Raw genomic sequence first — 20,287 nt, forward strand, 5'->3', positions numbered from 1 at the left:
AGCTAGAGCAAAAACAAGTTGTAAGACAGCATCTCTGAGAATGAGAACAGAAGTTAGGGAAGAAATCAACGAGGAATTTCACAGATGGTTCTGTTCGCAGGAGCTGAAAGCCGTCACTCAGCACGCAGACTCCCCAACTGCCAGGTGCCAGTGCACGGGCTTCTAGATGGAGTCAGCTCATTTAGAATAACAATCAGAGGGCTGGGGATATAGCTCAGTTGGTAGAGTGCTTGCCTCACATGCACAAAGTCCTGGGTTCAATCCTCAGCACCACAAAAAAAAAAAAAAAGCTAGAAAAACAATCAGTCTACCATCTTTTTGAGATGGACACCATTACCCTGAGTACTGTATGAAGACACAATTGGTGTGAATATACTTTGTATACAACCAGAGATATGAGAAATTGTGCTCTATATGTGTAATATAAATTGTAATGCATTCTGCTGTCATATATAACAAATTAGAATAAAAACTAATAAAAGAAGAATAACCATCAGTTGCTTCTCTTCCGCCTCTTGTACTGATCTACTTTTTTCCCTACAAACTTTTTTCAACCCCTATTGGCACATCTGTCAGCTGCTCCCTGAATAAACCCCACCTCTCCTGGCCATAGCAAACATTCCCAATTGCTTTTAGTTAAAAACACCTGAGGTAAGCAACATTTCCCCAGCAGGAAATGTGAACCAAAAGGAAGAGACAGACCATGCAAACCAGAGGCTACATTTCCATGCAGAGTTCCAGTGTCACAGATGCAGAAAGAAGCCATGATCAGAACCAGCTCAACTGCATCAGGGCTGCTTCTGTCCCCAGTAGAAACATGTTTGCATGAGCTGTGTGACTCTGAACCACCTGGTGTCACAGGCGGGCCCCTGGCACTGACCTGCTCTGTCTCCACGAAGTTGGACACGTGGCCATCGTCGTTCACGCCTCGAGTGTGGAAGCGAGCGCCAGCACGCTCGCAGCTGATGCGGGAGATGAGGCAGGCCTTGGCCTGCTTGTGTGACGCGTACACTGTGCGGATGGCCACCACCCCACAGATGACCTTCAGGAGCCAGTCACAGCAGCTCACCTGGTGCTGCCTCAGGGGCACGTGCAATAGCTGGTTCCTGCAAAACACAGCCCCACACCAATTCTGGTCACCCGGCAGCTTCCAGCAAGCATGGCACCCAAAGCAGGTGTGGTGACACACCCCTGGGGCCTGGCTTCCGGCTCAGGAGGAGGCGGGTGTGCTCTGTGCCCGTGTGAACTGGGGGTGTACAGACCCAGGGAGCTCATGTGCCTCAGACTGACCCCAGACGGAGGCCCACTGTGTCACCCACAGGAGAAAGAAGCAAGAAGCCCTCTCCCAAAGGACAGTGTCAGCAAAGGGCAGCGGAGCTGGGTGTGAGCCAGTCGGGCACCATGCAGGGACTTCACAGGGGCCTCCGTGTCAATCGCGGCCACCACATGTTGTGAATAGAAGCCCATCAGCAAAGAATTTAATCATACGTTTGGATTAAATCATAATTATGGTAATGGCAAATGATAAAAATAGTCATGAATTCATGCACACTGAGCTAGATGTTATACACACAGGCACAGGAACTACCGTGGGCCTACGAAGTGAAAAATGGTGAAAATAAACTTCACAGGGTTCTCCCCACACTGGGAGGATTCTTCTGGGCTCTGGAGTCCGGGTGATGAAGCCAGGCGCGTGCTCTGGGATGGGCTAAGGCACCACAGCCTTGAAATGACCCCACGTGAGAGGTGTTGTCGGAAACCCCTTTTACAGGTAAAGAAACTGAGGCACGAGAAGTGAAGCACCTGCCCGTGGTCATGGAGCAGTGGGTGGCCGGGGGTTCCTACAGCCCCTCTTGGGGAAGGCCCCGCACCTACATAGGGACACACGCCCTCCCCTCCCCTGGCCACCTGGCTCCCCTACACCCAGGAGACCTGGCAGTGCCGCTGGGAGGCCTGTCCCCAGGGGACTCCCTCTGACGGGTCTGGAGTAAATCGAGGTCACAATGCCCTACTTGTTTAAAAAAGGCAACCTGATTCCTGCCCTGGAGCCTTCCTCAAAACGGCTCAGCGCTCTCACGGTTGGGAATCCGCGCTGTGGGCTGGGGCGGATCTCGGGAGGCTTCTGGAAGGCCCTCCTCGAAGGGCCCACTTCCTCAACTGTGACCACGGTCACTTTCGCCCTGGAGGGAGCCTGGCCTGCTTCTGCCCCCACTGAGCTCCTCTGCATGAAAACCAGTGACCACAGAGTGGGACTCCCTCTTCTGAGTCACTTGCTAAATTTCAGATGATAGACCACCGTGGCGGCAGAAGCAGGCTCTGGATTTCAGAGTCGGCCAGGCACGGGGGCAGGGGAGGAGGCTCTTGGCAAATGCACGACTTGGAATAATCTGTTTCTAGAGATGCTGCCTGGCCCTCTGGGGGGATGGGGGGGGGGGCTCAAATCCAGGAGGAGGAGGGCCACCTCCGTAAGGGAAACAGCTCTGTGCCTCCTGCCAGGACGTAACTGTGGGGAAGCAAAGCTTCAGAGGCTGCACCATAGCAAGGCAAGGAGAGGTGACAGGCCTGTGGTCACTCTGCCAGTGACTCAGTACGAGCAGTTTGTGGGCCCCTCCCTAAGCTCCCATACCAGGTCCCAGAGTGGGCACCAGCGGCACCAGGCGCCCTGCACAGTGGCCTCCTCCTCACCAACTGCAGATCTAGTATGAGTCCACGTCAAAAAAGGGCACCCTGGGAACCTTCCCTCCCCAAGAGCTCTCTCTGCGCAACTTTACCTGTCTCCTCTTTATCTGAATGGTGTTGTGTCCCTCATATCTCCAGCCCCAGAGCTGGCATTTAAATAAGTGCTAGGGCAAGACAACCCAGAGTTCTCCTACGGGCTCCAAGGAGTCCTGCTCTGCTCCCGACAGTCTTCAAAGCCTCATCATGCACAGCCTGCAGCTCGGCTGCCTAAGGGAAACATGCTGTCCCCGCAAAATGGAGCCAACCACTCACAGCAACGCTGATCCCTGAGCCTGCTGCTGGGCCTGTGGTCTGCAGACCACGGTGGGCTGCTGGCTGGAGATGTGGGAGGAATCTCGGACCCAGTGCAGACCTGTGCACCAGAATCTGCTCCTTAACAAGACCGGCAGGAGATTCACAAGTGCTTGAAGTGTGAGCCCCACAGCAGAGAAGTAAAACTCCACTCTAGCAGAGAACCAAGCAGCATGGGGGGCAGGCGCAGTGGGAGGACACAGGGACACAGCGAAGGCCCTTTTCTCAGCAGAAGGCAAGAATTCCTGAGTGGGGAGCCGAGGCTGATGGCCCCGTGTGGGCCAAGGGGGGAGGCCCATGGAGAGGGAACGGCCTCATCAGCCCTGTCCCAGGGCTGGGAAAAGCCCCATGGGGGGTGCTGGGATCCCCACACTTCACACAGACCAGCTGCCTGGGAACAGACGCTGCAGCACAACCCCCCCCCCCACCTGTGCTCTGCCCTGCCTCTCGCCCATCTCAGGGAAGCTCAGGGAAGCACATCAGCAAGGGCCCAAGCCCTACGCAGTCCTACGCAATCACTGCCCCTTGGCTTCTCTGCAGGACGTGGCAGGGTTGTGACCCTGGGGTCAGGAGGCTTAACTGTGCACAGAGTAGATGCCAAATGGTTCCCCCCCCCCCGACAGAAACCCAGCCCACCCTGCTTGGTTACATCCCTGCAAGGCTCCTTGGGCAAGATGCTCGGTTTCCCCGTTGGTCAGAGCTGGTTTGGCTTTGTGATGACCAGTTTGGGGTTAGAGCCAGAATGCCTGGGTTCCAATCCTGGCTCTGCCACTCAGCAGGTGTGGGAAGTTTAGCAAATCCCCCTGCCCGCTGGTTCACACCTCAGTCTCCCTCTCTGTAAATGGGGTCACAGACCTACTTCAGAGGGCATGAGGATTCCGAGTTAGTATCTACACAGGGCCACCCGAACCCATTCCCCAAGCGGGCCGGGCAGGCGGGATTCAGTTTACTTTGCTCCTCACTGGGCAGAGTGGGCATGGATCTCAACCCTCAGCCTCCAGAAGGGGCTGGTGCAAGGTGGGCTCCAGGACTCAGGTGCCAGGCAGAGTCCCCTCACCAGAAGAAGGAGCTCCCCCACTCAGAACTGTCGTCACCCTGCTTCTGCGCCCGCACAGTCAGGTCAAAGAGGGAGCCCTCGTTGGGCCAGGCGAAGTAGAACACCCCGGAGCTGAGGATCTTCCTCAAGGCCAGCAGCCGCTCCTCCTCCTTGGCCTCCTCCTGGAGAGGGTAAAAATCCGTGGCGGTGATTTTGAAGATTTCTGCATCTGGAATTCTGCCCACCGACGTGCAGCCTGTCACCAGCACCAGGAAGCTCAGGGAAGCGCCACCTGGAAGGGAAGTCAGGCAGGAGAGCTGAAGGGCCCATCGAGCACTCACCGTCCCAGGGTGCTCCTACAGCTGTCGCCAAGCCTGCGCATCCCCGCCCGGCAGCACAGTGAACCTGGCAGTGAGCGCCTTGGAGACGTGGAGGCCCTGCTTGAACAGACCCTCCGGGTGGTTCTGCTCCTAGAGCCTTCCAGACCCCAGTCCTCTGCCATGTCTGACCTGCAGCCCTCCAAGCCCCTCCCCACACCCCTGGCCACTGCCTCGACTTGGACCCAGCCCGTCAGTCCCTCGCAGCTGTCTCAACCCTGTCCGATGGCAGACACAAGCCCCCCCTGGCTCCCACTCTCAGCCAGGACTGACACGGAAGCCCTTCCTGAGGTGCCCTTGTTCTGCCCCTGCCCCCTCCTGTCCTGCCCCACGGGTGGGTGGACACACCCAGGCCTGCTGCTCTCAAACGTGCACACTTGATCCACCCTGTGCTTTGCCCAGATGCCCCACGGCCGCCCACCCAGCAAGACCACCCTCCCGCTCACCTCCCAGCCCCTCTGCCCCCCAGCAGGGCTCAATCTCAGCACAGGCCTCCCACGTGCTTCTGCCCTCTGCCCTCACCAGGCCGACTCCTCCTCCGTCTCCGGAAGTCTACTGGGCCCCCCAAGACAGGGTAGGGTCCCTCCATGGGCCAGCAGCTCCCCGTCAGCACTAGGCACCCAGAGCTGATGGCCTGGTCCCGCCTGAGGCTCTCAGCCGAGGGGTTCCTCTGGGCAGGGCTCTGTGGCACTGGTGACTCCCACACACAGGTGCCAAGCGAACACTCCTGAGAGATTCCTGCCCTGCCTCCCACACCACGCGCCCTCTCGGGGCCGGCCACTGTCCCATGCCCCGACCCCTCAGCTGCTTCCCTACATCCTGTGCAAATCGGGGACGGGTGGCAATGCTGTGCCCCAGGGACAGTGGAACACTGCCCCCATCAAAGGACAGAGCCCAGGAGAAAACCTTTGACCCAGAGGACCCTTCCCACCCCCCTGAGCTCTCAGGAATCCCTACCAGCAAGACCTCTTCCCCGTGGCCAGTGGCCACTATCTAGAAGATGGACCCTGATGTTGCAGCTCATGGCGTGGGAACCATGTGGCCCCAACAGTGTTCACTGGTGAGCAGGTCCCGGTGCACCACAGGGGTAGGGGCACCCACAGGCAGGTCACCGGCCCCTCTGACCACTCCCGCTCCCACCACCAGCCATCCACTGGGGAACATCCGGAGCACCAGGGACGTTATCCTGTGGACAGTGACGGGCGGGGTGTGGGGTGCTGTGAGTGTCTGTGTGTCTCAACAGGACAGGGGGCCTTTAGGTGGGACTGACATCCTCAGGTCTCGGCCCTAAGGACCCGAGCAGTCCCACAGCTCGGCTGCAGAGTCTCCTGATCTGGCCAAGGAAGCCTCTGTGGTCTAGCTGAGGAGGGGCTCAGGAAGAGGCATGGAAAATTCTGCCTTCCATCCCACCCTCCGAGACAGGAAGTGGATTTCCAGCCCACGCCCGCGGCAGCCTCTGCGTGGGGGCTGAGTCCCTGGCACGAGTCCCAGGCTGCTGCGGAGGCAGCCAGCAGCTCCTGGCAGGCCGGTGGCCTGGGGGAGGCTCGGGAGGGCTCTTAGGAAGAATGCCACCAGAGAATTCGGCTCCTGAGTCCTGGGTGAGGGGCTCGAGGGGAACAGTGGGTGAGAGCCACCGCTGGCGAACAGGACAGCACCAACAAGCACCAAGCACTAGTTCTTCCTGCACATTGACTCGATCTCCCGACAACCCAGCAGGGGTACATCATCACAGAGAGGGAAATGGAGACACCGGGAAGTTAAGTGACCTATCCACGTGCCAGGGTTCCAAACCCACTTTCTGGCTGCACCTCCGGGGCCAGTTGCTCCAGCCCAGCCTGGCTCCAGAGCAGAGTCCCTTCCCTCTCTGCAGGTATCAGCACCAATCTTCCTCCCAATGCTCTTTCAGGGCCACCATCACCATTTCACATACGAGTGACTGTCCCCAGAGCTACTGGAATGCAGCCCAAATACACTGGTCTACATAGGAACCTCGATGCAAAGGTATGGTCAGCTTAGGCCCAGGTGCTGTCTGGCCCTGGAGTCCAGTGGTATCTGTGGCTGTACTCTTGGAGAAATGTGGCCACCAGCGGGCCCCCTGTAAACTGCCTGTGTCACCCTGATGTCCCCATACTGAAATACAAGGTGGTGGGATGAGGCTGTGACACCTCTGGGAGACGTCACAGCAGCAGAGCCCTCTACAAGGGTCAGTGCCCTCATTAAGGAGCTCCAAGGAGCTCCCTGGCCCCACCCACCTGATGACACAGAAATGGCGCCATCTTGAACCAGCTCCTCACCACAGACTCCACACCTTGACCCTGGGCTTGCGCCTCCACAGCTCGACTCCCTCTAGGGACCTTGGCCATGGAGGCCTGACCAGTGAACCAGCTGACAGCACAAGTCACCTTCTGTTTAGCATGAAGATTCCCAGCGTAGTCTGCATATTGACAGGGACAATGACCAAAGCCCCACGGCCCTCTTGAGCAGTGTCCGGGGAATCCAGAGACTGGATACCTGTCGCCATCTATTATTTAAGGAACACGCGGACAAGCTCTTCCCGAACAGGTGGAATGTCTAGCCACATTTCCATCCCGCCCCGTGGAGTTTCAGCCCACCACAGCACAGCTGCGCTTCTCTGTTTTATTTCTTTTTTGTGCTTCTGTGTTTCCGTGGGTCACATCATCGCGCCATGCAGGATTCTGTTCCTACACTCAATGCTTAGAAGAGCGTTTTCTGGCTCATCATTGGGGTTACGTTTAGTGCCCAACTGGTTCAACAACGTAAACAGTACAGCGTCAATAAAACATTTGGTCAAATAATTATGTAACAAAAAAGTAAAACCGGGTTAGGAAGGCATCTCAATGCAACGGGCACACATTATTTCTTAAGGCAATGAAAGCAGATTCTGCACCACTTCTAATTCTGCTTTTCTCTTTGTAGCTGTAAACATGACGCACATTTGTTTGTGTTCATAGATGGGAACAGAAAGAACCTCATTATAGAAGTGCCACTCAATTCAGAGTCCTCCTAAGTCAGGACTAAAAAAAACAACACGACAGGGTCCTATCGACAAAATGACCGACACTGCTGTCCGCCACAGCCCCCAAGTCCTCCTTCACCGTTGTGGGGAGCCGTCCCGTGGCCATCCCCCGACTTGCAAGCCAAGCTGTTCCTCAACACTGTTGACAGTGAAGTTCTCCACTTCTGGGTGGCATCCCAGGGCTCGTCCCTCTGGGCCACACCCAGGAAGGTGCCTTTCCCCCTACCATGAAGGAAAGATGACTGTGGGGGGGTGCGGGCAGTGAGGACACGAGACCTGCCCTCCGCGTGGGCACATTCTTACACAAAGCAGTTACAGGGAAGAGTCAAGGGAATTGTCTTGCTCAGAGCCCCTGCGTCTGCGCACCTTGAACGGTGTGTGTGGCTGCGCAGGGACCCGGACCTGGGCCTCTGGGCCCCTCCAGAAGGCTCCCTCCCTTCCAGGAGGCTCCACCGGCACACATGACTTCCTCTGTCTTCCACTCTGTCCTTCCCTATATATATATATATATATATATATATATATATATATATATATATATATATATTGTATTTTGAACCCAGGGCCGCTTAACCCCTGAGCCACATCCCCAGCCCTTTTTATTTCTTATTGGAAGACAGGGTCTTGCTGAGTTGCTTAGGGCCTTGCTAAGTTGCTGAGGCTGGCAGTGAACTCACCATCTTCCTGCCTCCGACTCCCAAGCCACTGGGATGACAGGCGTGTGCCATGCGCCCAGCTGTCCTTCCCAATCTCGTTTGACAGCCCTTGTCTGTGCTCCATGTATCACAGATTTTAAGGAAATGTCTGGGTTCAAGCCCAGCACAGATGGGAGGCACTGCCCCTCCCACCTGTCAGTGCAGCGTTGGCCAGCGACCCCCACGGGTGTCCCTGGGGACTGACCCGCCTCTGGTGTGAGGCCCCTCCTCAGGGTGACCTGGCCCAGGATCTGGGCTGTGCTTCTGTGAGACAGGGTCAGTTTTCTGACAACCCAGAAGCACACCAGGCCTGAGGAGGTCGCGGAAGTGCCAGCGGAGGCTGGGACAGTGGCTCACAGCAGCAAGGATCTTGTAGCAAGGGAAGACTCAAACTCAGGAGACCAGGCTCCGGCTCTGCCCCTCCAGGGCCCTGTGGGGCCAGTCTCCTGCCCTGTCTGGGCCTCAGGAAGGGTGCATCATGTGGCCTCCGTGTCCCTTCCAGGCTGAACACTCCGGTCCCTGGGCTCAGGCCAAAGAAAGAGCCAGCGTGAGGCGAGGGAAAGATGAGAGTGGGCGACGGGCCAGGAGGACGGGGACATCCGCCCACAGGAGGGCAGAGGCACGTGTTGGCCCACCGCCTGCAGCAGCAGAGCTGGAGGGACCGGGGCAACGACCTCTCCATGTCACTTGTGGGGGCAAAGGATCTGGTGGGAAGACACCACGAGTCCTGGAGAGACGGGGTGGCCGCAGCACAGCAGGGCACGTGCCAGGGCCACCCAACTGCACACCTGCATGATGGATGGCCAGCTGCACGTCACATGTGTGTTTCCACAATAAGAGCTTAAAATAACCCAGGCGGGGGCCCTGGTGCCTGCCAGTCATCCCGCGGCTGAGCCAGGAGGATCTCAAGTTCAAGGCCAGCCTGGGCAACCAGCAAGATCCTGCCTCCAAATAAAAAATAAAAAGGGATGGGGATGTGGCTCAGTGGTGAAGCACCCTGGGTTAATCCCCAGGACCAAAAAACCCCGAAACCACAACGTCAGCTTAGAGACGCCCTCCTGCAACAGGACTGCCTTCAAAACCAGCTCCAAGTTCGGAACTGCCCAATTTCCCAGACCCTGCAGTACCAGGGTCTACATGTCAACCACTGGTGGCCACCTGTCACCAGACACGGATGAAGATGGGGCCTGTGCAGACATATGCCCTGCTATCAGGACAGCCCTAGCCTCCTGGTCCCCCTCGGTGGCCTTCCTCACGCAGGCCACATTCACACCAACCCCTCCCCTGTCCTCTGCCTCCCCAGGCCACACACTGGGGCCTCTGAGGACTTGGACGTCCAGGCTCTCTCCACCAGTGCAGCGAGGACCTTCGCCCAGATGGGGCCTGAGCTGCGCTGATCTAACGGCTCAGGGTCCTACATGGGTCTCCAGCCCCTCCCCCCCTTGCCTCTGAGGAGTGCAAAGGGGCACCCACCGCACTTTACAGGAGCCGCGTCCCCTGGCCAGCGGCTCATGTTCCCACCTCTACAGGGGGAGCCTGAAGTCGGCCATGGCCAGCGCGGTCACCACGGAGGTTGGCAAACCCTGCCCTCTAGAGTGCTCCCCTGCTATCTGGAGCTGAGTATTCACAGCCACCACTGAGCACAGTATTGAAATCAATCATCCTAAGTCACAGAGGCCGTCCGTTTCAGAACGCTGCAAAACCCGAATCTCAAAAGGCCCAAACCTCCCTCTCCCGAGAAGCTTCAGTCTGAAGTGACTAGACTTGGAAATCAGTTGTCAGCAGCCTACAGGTGACAGCCCAAGGAGGCCTCCCCTCCAGACCTCCTAGAGACCCAGGAAGGAAACAGCAGAGCTTCTCCCATCAGCCCCAGGACAGCCACGGTCCCAGGCCCCTTCACAAACTTCTACGGCCAGCCTTAGTGTTCAAAGAACATCCCATAGTTTTCAAGACTTCCATGTTCATCCCCTCATGAAGAGCTCCTAAGAACTGTGTACGAGAGAGAGGAGTCTCCCTGGTTTTACAGATGGGGAAACAGCCCCAGGGAAATTAAATGAATGCAGAAAGCCAGCTGTAAAGCTGGACCTGGAAGGCAGGAAGGCTGTCTGGTGGAGAATTCATAGGGCTGTTACGTACAGATTCACAGGTTGTGCACTGCACAGTCCAGGAGACACAATTCATTACAGACTAGGAGTTGAACAAGAGTCTCTTGAACTGTGAAATCGGAAGATCTTGAGGGCTTGGGTTAAAGAGGAATTAAATCCCTAAAATCGCTGGGATAAATTCTTCGTTCTGCTGTACTTAATTTCTAGGCTTTGTCGTATATCTATCCGGTAGCCTAACACCCTGGCTGATCATGAGACAGCTCTTTTTTGCTGGCATTTCAGGGAGGAAGCCTCTTTCTTCTGTTCGGAAGACCTCAGCCTCAGGGTCCACAGGGAAGCCTCTCCTGATGTCATCTCGGGGGTCACCAAAAGTTGGACTTTCACTCCATGAGGCCCTACGCACTCCATGAGTGAAACACAACATCAAGGCCAAGCCAGACCCCAGTCCAGCCACAGTGGGTTTCCTCCAGCCTTCACGGGCAGGGGGCTTCTCAGGGCTCCCACGGACACTCTGCAGTGTGCAGAAAGCGGGCCAAAGGATCCTGGCCTTCCCACAGCCTCTCGCCTTCACCTCTCGCCGGCGGCCGGAGGAGCCGAGCACAGGGCAGGGCTGGCAGCCGGTGCGGTGGGCACTACAGGCCTGGGGACTCGGAGATGGGGCGGGGAGTGCCTGGGGGGAGCGAAGGCCAGCCTGGCCACCATGGGGGCCCTGTCTCAGACAAAGAAATGGGGCTGCGATCTGATGGCCTCACCCAGGTGGGCATGTGCAGCTTGGCTGATCCGCCCTGGCTCGCCCACAGGCTGTGTCCACTCGCTCCTGGGGACACCGCTGGGGAAGGGACAAGGGCCTGGCTGGCAGCTGGGAGTCCGTCACCTCCCTCTACAGTCCACACCCCAGAAGTCCCTGCGGCGGCCCCTGGGGACCCACAGACGCCCTGGCTGGCTCTGCCGGGACTTCTTGGGGACTGGAGCTGCCACCCTTCTCCTCTGGACTGATTCCTGACAGTGGACCTGGACCACAGGGAGGAAGCTGGCCATTCCCTGGAGGGAAAGGCTCATGCTTCCTGTCCTCCTTGGATGTCCTGCCACCTGCTCCTTCCAGGAATGCAGACAGCTTGGTGGTGGGCACACCCCTGGTGCACAAGGCACGAGTTTAAAGCCCAGGCCAGGGGTTGAGGATGCTGTGAACTTGAGCCAGTCACCCCTCTTCCCTGAGTGCAAGTCCAAGGCAGATGCAAAAGGAATCATTCATGGGGGGAAAAAAGGGGTGCCAACTGCCAGATGACGGGGGCCATCCTGGGCACCTAGAAGTGGCCCTGAGAAGAAAGGTGTCTTGACTAGACAAGGACAGCACAGGTTTCCAGGGCTTCCCTTTCTGCATGTGCAGAGTGGGAGGGTAACCAGGCGGCCTCCTCCGCCCAGGGCAGGAAAGCACCCGTCAGGGTCTGTGTCTCCCCAGCACCACTGTGGAGGGCAGGGCCTCGTCACTGCAGACAGAAACAGCCACCCGAGCCCTCGGAGGCTGCGGGCTCTCATGCAGAGGCTGGAGGCAGCTGGGGGGGGCTGCAGCCCAGCGAGCTGCTCCCTCGAGGTAGGTGGCTGAACCTTCTGCGCCTGTTTCCTTCCCTGTCCACGGGGACAGAGACACGTCCTCCACCGGCTTATCTTCAGGACTGCCTGGGTTCACCTGGCCTCTGGCACAAAGCAGCCCTCACCAAGTGCAGTTTGTCACGTGACTCCTGACTGCTTCCTTGGGGGGCTCCTACTTGAAAATGACGATGTGACCCTCACAGCGCAGAGAGGGACACCCCATGGCAGGAAGGAGCCAGAAAAGGGGGGGCCACAGGCACCCTGTTTTCAGCTTTAGAAGCCCTGGGTCTTTAACGACAGAGGCTGTGCGTGATGCAGACAAGTTTCACATACCGGTTCCAAAACAGCCGAGGCCCGAGGCTGGACAAGCCATGGCCATTGTCATTTCTGCCAAGCAGGAGGCTTGGCCCAGAGGCTGCTGGAATGTCCATGGCCAGGTCGCTGATGACCCAGGGTGGGAAGGACACCAAGTGCATGGGCAGAGGGAGGAGGAAGGAAAGGGGGGCTGCAGACTCCCAGGGGCCCCAGGGCCGGAGGCTACAGAGGAGACGCAGAAGGGCTCAGCCCTGAGTCTCACCCAAGCTGCCGCCCCCCAGCTCTCCTCCCTCTGCCATGTTCAAGTGCAGTCTCCTTTCCTCTCCCCACAACCACTCCCACTCTCAGCCTGGGGCTGCAGGTCTCAGCGCCCCCTCTCTCCTGGCCACCAACCCCCAGTCCAGCCCCTCCTGCCTCCATACACCCAGGGAGCCCGGCCATGCAGAGTCTCCGGCATCTGCCTGCTCGCCGGTCCTCATCCACCCACCTGGGCCCAGCCAGAGGCAGACCCATGACCCCTGCAGCACCAGCCCCGGCCACCTTTGGGAAAAACTTAGGTCCTGGGGAGAACAGTGGAGGGGCGCCTTCCTGGTTCCAGGGCTGGGCACCCCATCCTCCGCCCGGGCAGGTACCAGCTGGGCTACTGTCACCTGGAGTGATCAAATGGAATGCCCAACCCCGCTGCCTCCCCAAGAAGGCAAGAGCCACCGTGCCCCCGCGGGGAGGCCCGACGGTGCTGTGGCCGAGGGACACTCACCAGATTTCACCCTGAGCTCCCCCAGGCAGCCGTATGCGTCCGTGAGCTTGCCATACTGTCCTTTAATGACTTCCTTCTCCTCCGGAGCTGGGGGGAAGCACAGGAGAGCAGACATCAGCGAGCGGCTCCTGCTCACGCCCCTTCATTCACACTGCGCTTGCCAAGCTGCTCCCACCCACGCGACAAGGAGCAGGCAGACAATGGCTCGGCCCCCAGCCGCCGCTGAGCGGCCAGGACGGACACTTTCCCAGGAAAGGCTGCTTCTCTGGAGGTGCCGGCAGCTTTCCGGGGGCCAGTGGCTTGCAGCCGGGAGGAGCAGGTGCCCTGGGCCTGGCCTGCCCCCCCCCCACACACACATCCACTCCGTCCTCTCAGTAACGAGTGAGACTCTGGGACTGCTCCTGAGGTCTCTCCTTCCTGAGTGCCAGCGTGGGGGCCTCATCTGGAACTTCCCAGGGCACTGCTTCCTCCCAGAGCTGAGCAGAGGAGCTGGGGCACCCCAGGATGACCCAGGATGGGGGCCAGTGAGTCACAGCCAGCTGTGGCCTTTCCCGCAGGTGGTTGGCACTGTCAGTGCCCACGCAAAGGCACAGCCGAGTCTGAAAGCGGAAGAGGAAAGAAAATGACGAGGGAAGCCCCTTAGAAGCAGCGAGTGCCGACCTTCACAGGAGGCCACAGACTCGACTTCATGCCAACGGTAGGGGCCCGAGGACCACTTCTCAGAACAGACCTTACGTGCATCAAACCAAATCTCAACACACATGAATCCTGAGGAGCTCGCACTACGTGAAAGAAGCCAGTCTCATAAATGACCTCTAAATATTCCATGTTTATAGGAAATGTCCAGAACAAGCAAATTCATAGAGACAGAAAGCAGTAATCCTAGTAGCTCGGGAGGCTGAGGCAGGAAGATCACAAGTTCAAAGCCAGCCTCAGCAAAAATGAAGTTTTACACAACCCAGTGAGACCCTGTCTCTAAATAAAAAATACAAAATAGGGCTGGGGATGTGGCTCAGTGTTACAGTGCCCTTGAGTTCAATCAAAAACAACAACAAAAAGTATCTTCTCAGTAGGGCATATCCCAGCCCCTTGGCACTTAGAAATACTAAACGGTGAAATCACCAACAAAAACATAAAAAATGAACAAGAGGTGGCACGGATTGAGTCTCAAAAAGGGCACTTGCATGAGACAGGACATGCTCCACCTCTGCCAGAAACATGTGTATCAGGTGCTCCAAACTGTCACCACGCTCACGTCCACACACAAACCCCACGAGTCTTGATCTTGGGGTTACGAACAAGTTTTTGAGAGTATGTGAGTTTACAAATATGGAATGTGCAAGTCACGAGGGTCCCCTGAACACGGTTCCAGGGCTCTGCAAAGACGTTGGGAGCCTTGCTAAGGAAGCAGCCATTCACCTCCGGAGAGCTACGGGAACACCAGGGCTCTTCGCCTGGTGACCAGAAGTTCCCAGCAGCCACAAGAGCTTCAGAGACAGCTTTGGGAGAGTCTATATAATCTCCAAAATTGCATGTGGATTTTTTTATGTGAAAATTCTTTCATTTTATTAGTTCTTTGTAGACATACATGACCGTAGAGTGTATTTGACATATTATGCACACATGGAGTACAACTCCCGGTTCTTGTGGTTATACATGATACAGAGGTATACTGGTGGTGTCTCATATATGAACCCAGGAAAGCCATGTCCAGCTCGTTCTGTGTGCAGATTTTGAAATGTATTTTTATGAGGCTAGAGTCTAAAGTGGTGACTGACCTTGAAAAAGCCAAGAACCAGCTTAATGAATTGGTTTCCCCCAACACTTGACTTTTTTTTTTTTTGAGACTGCAGGTGTAGTAACCTAAGCATAATTAATAAGATCACAGATCTCTACCAGCTGCCAAAAGCCCCCAATGCTCACAGCTGAGCAGACTGTGCTGGCACACGGTGGGGGGTACTTACAGCAAATACAGCACCTACGAAATGGGGGTCTCAGGGTCCCTTAGAAGAGGACTGGGAAGACACAGATCCAGTTGTGCCATCAACCTGCCTCAAAAACCTAGGGCGGCTGGGCATGGCGTGTGATCCCAGTGAGTTGGGAGGCTGAGGCAGGAGGACCACAAGTCCAAGGCCAGCCTGGGCAACTGATCAAGACCCTGTCTCAAAATGAAAAAATAAAAAGAGCTGGGAATGCAACTCAGTGGCGGAGCACCCCTGGGTCCAAACCCAGTACTAAAAGAAGAAATCCTAGGGCACCTGGGGGAGGTGGGAGAATGATGTATTCGTCTCCTGTTGCAGCTGTAACAAAACTACACTTGGCTTGGAACAGCAGATCGCTGACCTTAGATTCTCAGGTCTGAGCTGTGAGAGGGAGTCACTGAGCCAGGTATGAGTGGGCCTGGGCTCCACCTGGAGGGTGCAGGCGGCTTGGTGCCTTCTCCAGCTTTGGGGGCTGCCTGCAGTCCTTGGCTTGGCCAGTCCTCCCTCTTCCAGTTCAGCCATCGCGGCACTGACCCGTTTCCATCTTCACATCTCAGTCTGTCCGCCTCCCGCCTCCACCTCCATCACTGAAGGACCCTTGTGAACACACTGCTCCCGTCCAGATGGTCCAGGATCACATCCCGGCTTGGGCGGGGACTAGGATGTGGTCTTCTGGGGCCCAGGTCTCCTGCTCTCTGTCCACAGAGGAGGAGTGAGGAGGAGGAAGCATCCTTCTCCTCAGGATCTGTTCCCAGGCCCACAATGAAGGTCTGCTGCAGGCAGTAAGGAGCCCACTGTGAGGCAGCAGGCTTGTCCAGTGCCCTGCTTTCTGGAGTCCTGGGAAAGGGGCCTCCTCCTCTGCACCTCCTCCCCAGGTGAGGGGCAGGCAGGGCCAGCAGAGCAAACAGCAGGTCTCCTTGTCATCTCCACAGAGAGCTAACAAATGCAATAAAACAACTCTGACCCCAGAAGGATCATTCCAACCCCAGCTCTTCCACCCAGCCCTCAGCCTCAGTGTTATCTGGTTCTCACCCTGTTAACCACAAAACAAAGAAACCTTTGTGCATTCATTCCACAGCGCAAACAAACCTGAGCAAATACCACAGGAAGTGCTAAACAAAGTGAGGTGGTCATGAGCACCCACAGGGGCAGGAAAGGGATCCCCGGCCCTGTGGGATCACAGGTCACATGGCCTCTGCCAAAGGCAAAATTAAACACAGAGGTCAAAGAGGCTCCATGCCCCCATATTTAAAAACAAACAAGCAAGCAATACCCAACGGCCCTTCTTCCCACTCCTGAATAAACATTTTTTTTTTTTTCTGCTTGGTACCAGGAATCGAGCCCAGGGCCACTCTCCCACTGGACTACACCCCAGCCCTTTATTTTCCATTTTGAGACAGGGTCTCACTAAGTTGGTGAGGCTGGCCTCCTGTAGATTACTGCCTCCCTCATAGGAATACCTTCACCACAGACTTAGCGGCCCACCTCTGGGTCTGACAACGGGGGAGAAGTACTGCTCCCCGTCATTCCCACACTGCTACCCTGGGGCTTAAACCAGCATCACAAATGCCTCCTCCCAGGCCTGGAGACATGGGGGGGTGGTCCTTCCTCGGGTCTTCTAGACTCTGGTGTCTGGTTTTCCTTGGGGACTGTTGGCTTGTGGCACATCACTGCAGTCTGCTTTTGTCATCAGTGTCCTCTCTCCATGTGTCCCTGTGCTACGGGCCCACCCTTCTCCAGTGTGACCTCATCTCAGTGACCAGGCTACAGAGACCCTATTTCCAAATAAGTTTCCTTGTGAGGTCCCGCGGCCTAGGAGGTCCCGCGGCCTAGGAGGTCAGCGCATTGTTTTGGGGGGCACAACCCAGACCCCGACACCTGGCACCCTTACTGGGAGAGCCGTCCTTCGCGAGGCTGCACTCCTGTGGCCACCTCTCCAGGCTCCTTTTCCTTCCCAGGCCTGGGCCCTCTGGCCTTAACTGCACCCCGCCCCCAGGCTGCAGCCCCCCTGGTGCCCCCCCCTGCCCAGGGTGGCATCCCTGAGCCTCACCTCCCCACGCCCGCCCAGAACCAGCCCCTGCTGGCCCCAGCCTCTACTTTCCCAGGTGGGTCTGAAGGAAGCAGGGGTGCCCTTGCTGGCCAGCCCGGAGGCCACAAAACAGGTGTCCAAGCACCAAGAGGGCAAGGCCGAAGGACGCCATGGGAGGGGCAGGACACACCCCTGCGCAGGTGGACAGCTGTGCCAGCCCGGGGCCTGCAGGGCTGCGTTTTGCAAGAGAAACAGGACGCTCCTGGTGTTTCCGTGTTGGCGACCCATCTCTGCTTATTTTAAGCTCCGCGTGGGCGGCCGCACACCTCTGCAGGCTGCGTTTGGCCGCCACCCGCAACTTCTGCCCCCTACTGAAGGCCTGGGAACAGACGGAAGCTGCCTGCCTGCACACTTCCTGTAGGTTTTCCCGCAGGAGGACCTTCCTGTCCTCCGCGGGGCCATGAGCCCCCTTCACCCCCGCAGCCCCTTCCTGTCTGCTGCTTGCCAGGGCTCACCGTGCCTCGGGGAACCCCCATCTCAGTCCACAGACTGTGGCTGGCGTGTTCTAGGCCCCAGGACCCCACAGAGGACCAGGCAACCAGCCACCGAGGGGAGCCGAGGCAGGCCTCTGATGGGGACCAGGAAGGGACACAGTGAGGAAGCATGAGCAATGGCAGCTGAGGGCAGCCCTGGCGGGGTGGGAGGCTGAACCTGTGCAGGAGCAGAGGCAGGGGCAGAGCCAAGGTAGACAGATAAGATCAATAAGAATGTCAGGAACAATGACTCCAGACAAAGAGAACCAGTTAGTGAGAAGCAGGAGTATGAATAGTGGTTTGGGACTAGATTTTACATAGTTTGATCTGAGAAAGTCTCACTACAATGGCGACATTTGACTGCAGACTTGAAAGAAGTGAGAGGGATGGCCAAGGAGATAGAGGGAGGAGGAGCACGTGCCAATGTCCAGGAGCACTACTGAAGTGCCCAAGTTGGAGAAAGTAGGTCAGCGTGACTGAAAGGTCACAGAGGACGCAGAGCGCAGAGCCTGGTCGGTGGTGAGGAGACGCTGGTTCTCATCTGAGTGAGGAGGGTCACTGCAGGGCTGTGAGGACTGCTCTGGCTGCCACTGAGAACAGACGCTAGGGGGACAAGAAGACACGCTGGGAGACCCACTGGAGAAACTGGGATGGCCGAGGAAGAAAGGACCAGGTCACTGCCTGGACAGGGCAGATGCCCAGGAAGTGCTGAGAAGCAAGCAGATTCAGGGCACTGTGCTGGCCTCCGTGGGAATTCGAGCAGGACATCGGGCCCTAGGTACCCGCGTCACCATGAATCACCAGCTCCGCCTGTCAACCCTGTCCTGCCCCCACACCAGAGAAGCACGGACAGTGAGGCCACCCACACCAGGATCACACCTCGGGGACCTCGGGGGATGCAGCTCAGGTACGGCACTGCCTCGCCTGTGCGAGGCCCTGGGCGCAAAGCCCAGCACCACAAACAGAGAAGCAAAGAGACCCCCGAGACTCCTCAGCGGCATGAAGCCTCCGGAGGACCTAACCCAGCTCCTAGGGACAAAGCACCGGAGCCTGAGGGCGGCTCCTGGCGTTGGCCAGGCCAGAAGCGCCGCCAAGTGGCCACAGGACACAGGGCCATGCCAGCGGGAGCCCAGCTGGTCCTCAGCCAGCAGGAGGTGTCTATGTCATGGGAGTGGAGGGAGCCAGGGCTGGCTTCTGGGCACAGCGTGTTGGGGACAATGAGAAGTGGCCAAAAAACATTTAAGGAACTCCAGAGGTGCAGGGCCCTCGAGGCTGGGGGAGAAGGACCTGCAAGTGGCTGAGAGGGCAGAGGCTTCTGTGCCGCCCACAGCGTGCGAACTGAGAAGGAGTCGCTCAGGGACACTGGTGACCAGACAGGAGCAGGACCTAACGGAGCAGTGGGAGCAAACAGGCTGCGAGGAGACCACTCCCCGGGGAACTCTGGGGGCACGTGGCCACACGTGGGGCTGGGCAGAGAAATGCCGGGCTGCTGAGGGAAGTCGGGCAAAAGATTCCTCCATCATGTGGCACGGCCACCAAGCTAGGTCCCAGAGACGCTCGCCCGGGCTAGGCCAGCAGGATCCGGCACAGGCGGGGCCAGCCCCAGCCACCGAAGTCCAGCATGTGAACAGGAGGGCAGGGACAGCACGTGGGGACAGATGGGTGCGCAGCGACTGGCCGGCACTCTCCCTGAGGGCTTCGATGTTCCCAGTGAGGAGAACAAGGCCATCTGCAGGAGTGAAGGCAGGGCGGGGGAGGGGGGTGACTGTCCTCGGGGAGGGAGGGAGGGTGAGCTGAGCATGGGGAGGTGACACAGGGACCCTGGAACTTCCAGCCACAGAGATGGGGCCAGAATGAGTTGGTTCGGCCAAGGGGGTGGGAGCCTGCGAGGGGCAGGGGGAGGAGGTGGGTGCTCTCTGTCCTGTGAAGAGGAGGCAGGCAGAGGGCAGAGCGGGCATGAAAGGTGACAGCTGCAGGTGGAGACCCCACCAGACAGAAGGGCCCAGGGACAGGAGGGCTGGGCGGCAAGACGGGGGAGGGGAATGGAGTGGGGCGTCCGACACAGATGGTGGTGGGACTAGGGCACCCTGGGCTAGGGAGGAGACGTCCTTGTCTTCACCAGGGCCACCCATGTGGGGACCCAAGGTACCAAGAACAGGATGTGATTCGAGAACGCGACAGAGAACGGAGGGCAGGGGAAGCTGACTGCGAGGCAGTCTCTGATGTCACGGTGGGCTGGGGCCCAGGGTGACAGAGCCGGTGTCCCTCTGTGCAGGCGAATCTGACTGTGGAGAGACTTGCAGTCGTTTCCCTGGTAACCTGAGGAAAGTTCCTCATCCCTCGACAACGTGGCTTATGCTAGAACCAGTCTGCATTGGCAAAAGCCGAGTGTGGACGGGGAGGAACCCCAGGTGAACCTCAAAGAAAGGTCGGGGTGGGCCTCCAGGAGCCTGGAGGAGAAGTGGAGGCTCCCTGCCCTCAGGTCACCCTCTGGGTGGAGGAGAAAGAGGCCACCTGAGCAGCTCTGGGCATTGGAGACTCGCCCCCAAGCAGAACAGCGTGGCCACGATTCCAGGCCACCCTAGGTGGGGGCTGCGTCAGTGGGAGCAGCCGTTTCCAGGGGCTAGGGCCAGGGTCTGCTCTGCTGAAGGCCCAGCCAAGAGCATCTGTGGCAGCAGACCCGGTGCAGCTCCAGAGTCAGGCAGCCGCACATTCCTCTTTAACAGGATTTCCACAATGATAGGCCATAAGGAAATGCCGGAAAAGCCCTGCCCTGCCCACGAGTCAGAACAATTTTAAGT

The 20,287-nt window shown here is 57.8% G+C and overlaps 1 protein-coding gene across 7 annotated transcripts in view; it reads right to left on the reverse strand.

Annotated features, from left to right (window-relative positions):
* Nucleotides 1–20,287, reverse strand: part of Synj2 (synaptojanin 2) — an 89,589-nt gene that overhangs the window by 50,548 nt on the left and 18,754 nt on the right. For all 7 annotated transcript variants that reach the window (XM_078018827.1, XM_078018824.1, XM_078018825.1 and 4 more), the window contains exons 2-4: nucleotides 12,943–13,029; nucleotides 4,088–4,358; nucleotides 881–1,106 (exon numbers count right to left, since the gene is read on the reverse strand). In XM_078018827.1, the coding sequence (XP_077874953.1) occupies nucleotides 881–1,106; nucleotides 4,088–4,358; nucleotides 12,943–13,029 (584 nt within the window). The remainder of the gene's footprint in view (nucleotides 1–880; nucleotides 1,107–4,087; nucleotides 4,359–12,942; nucleotides 13,030–20,287) is intronic.

This window comes from Ictidomys tridecemlineatus, chromosome 8 (assembly GCF_052094955.1).
Source record: "Ictidomys tridecemlineatus isolate mIctTri1 chromosome 8, mIctTri1.hap1, whole genome shotgun sequence".
NCBI classification, from domain to species: Eukaryota; Metazoa; Chordata; class Mammalia; order Rodentia; family Sciuridae; genus Ictidomys; species Ictidomys tridecemlineatus.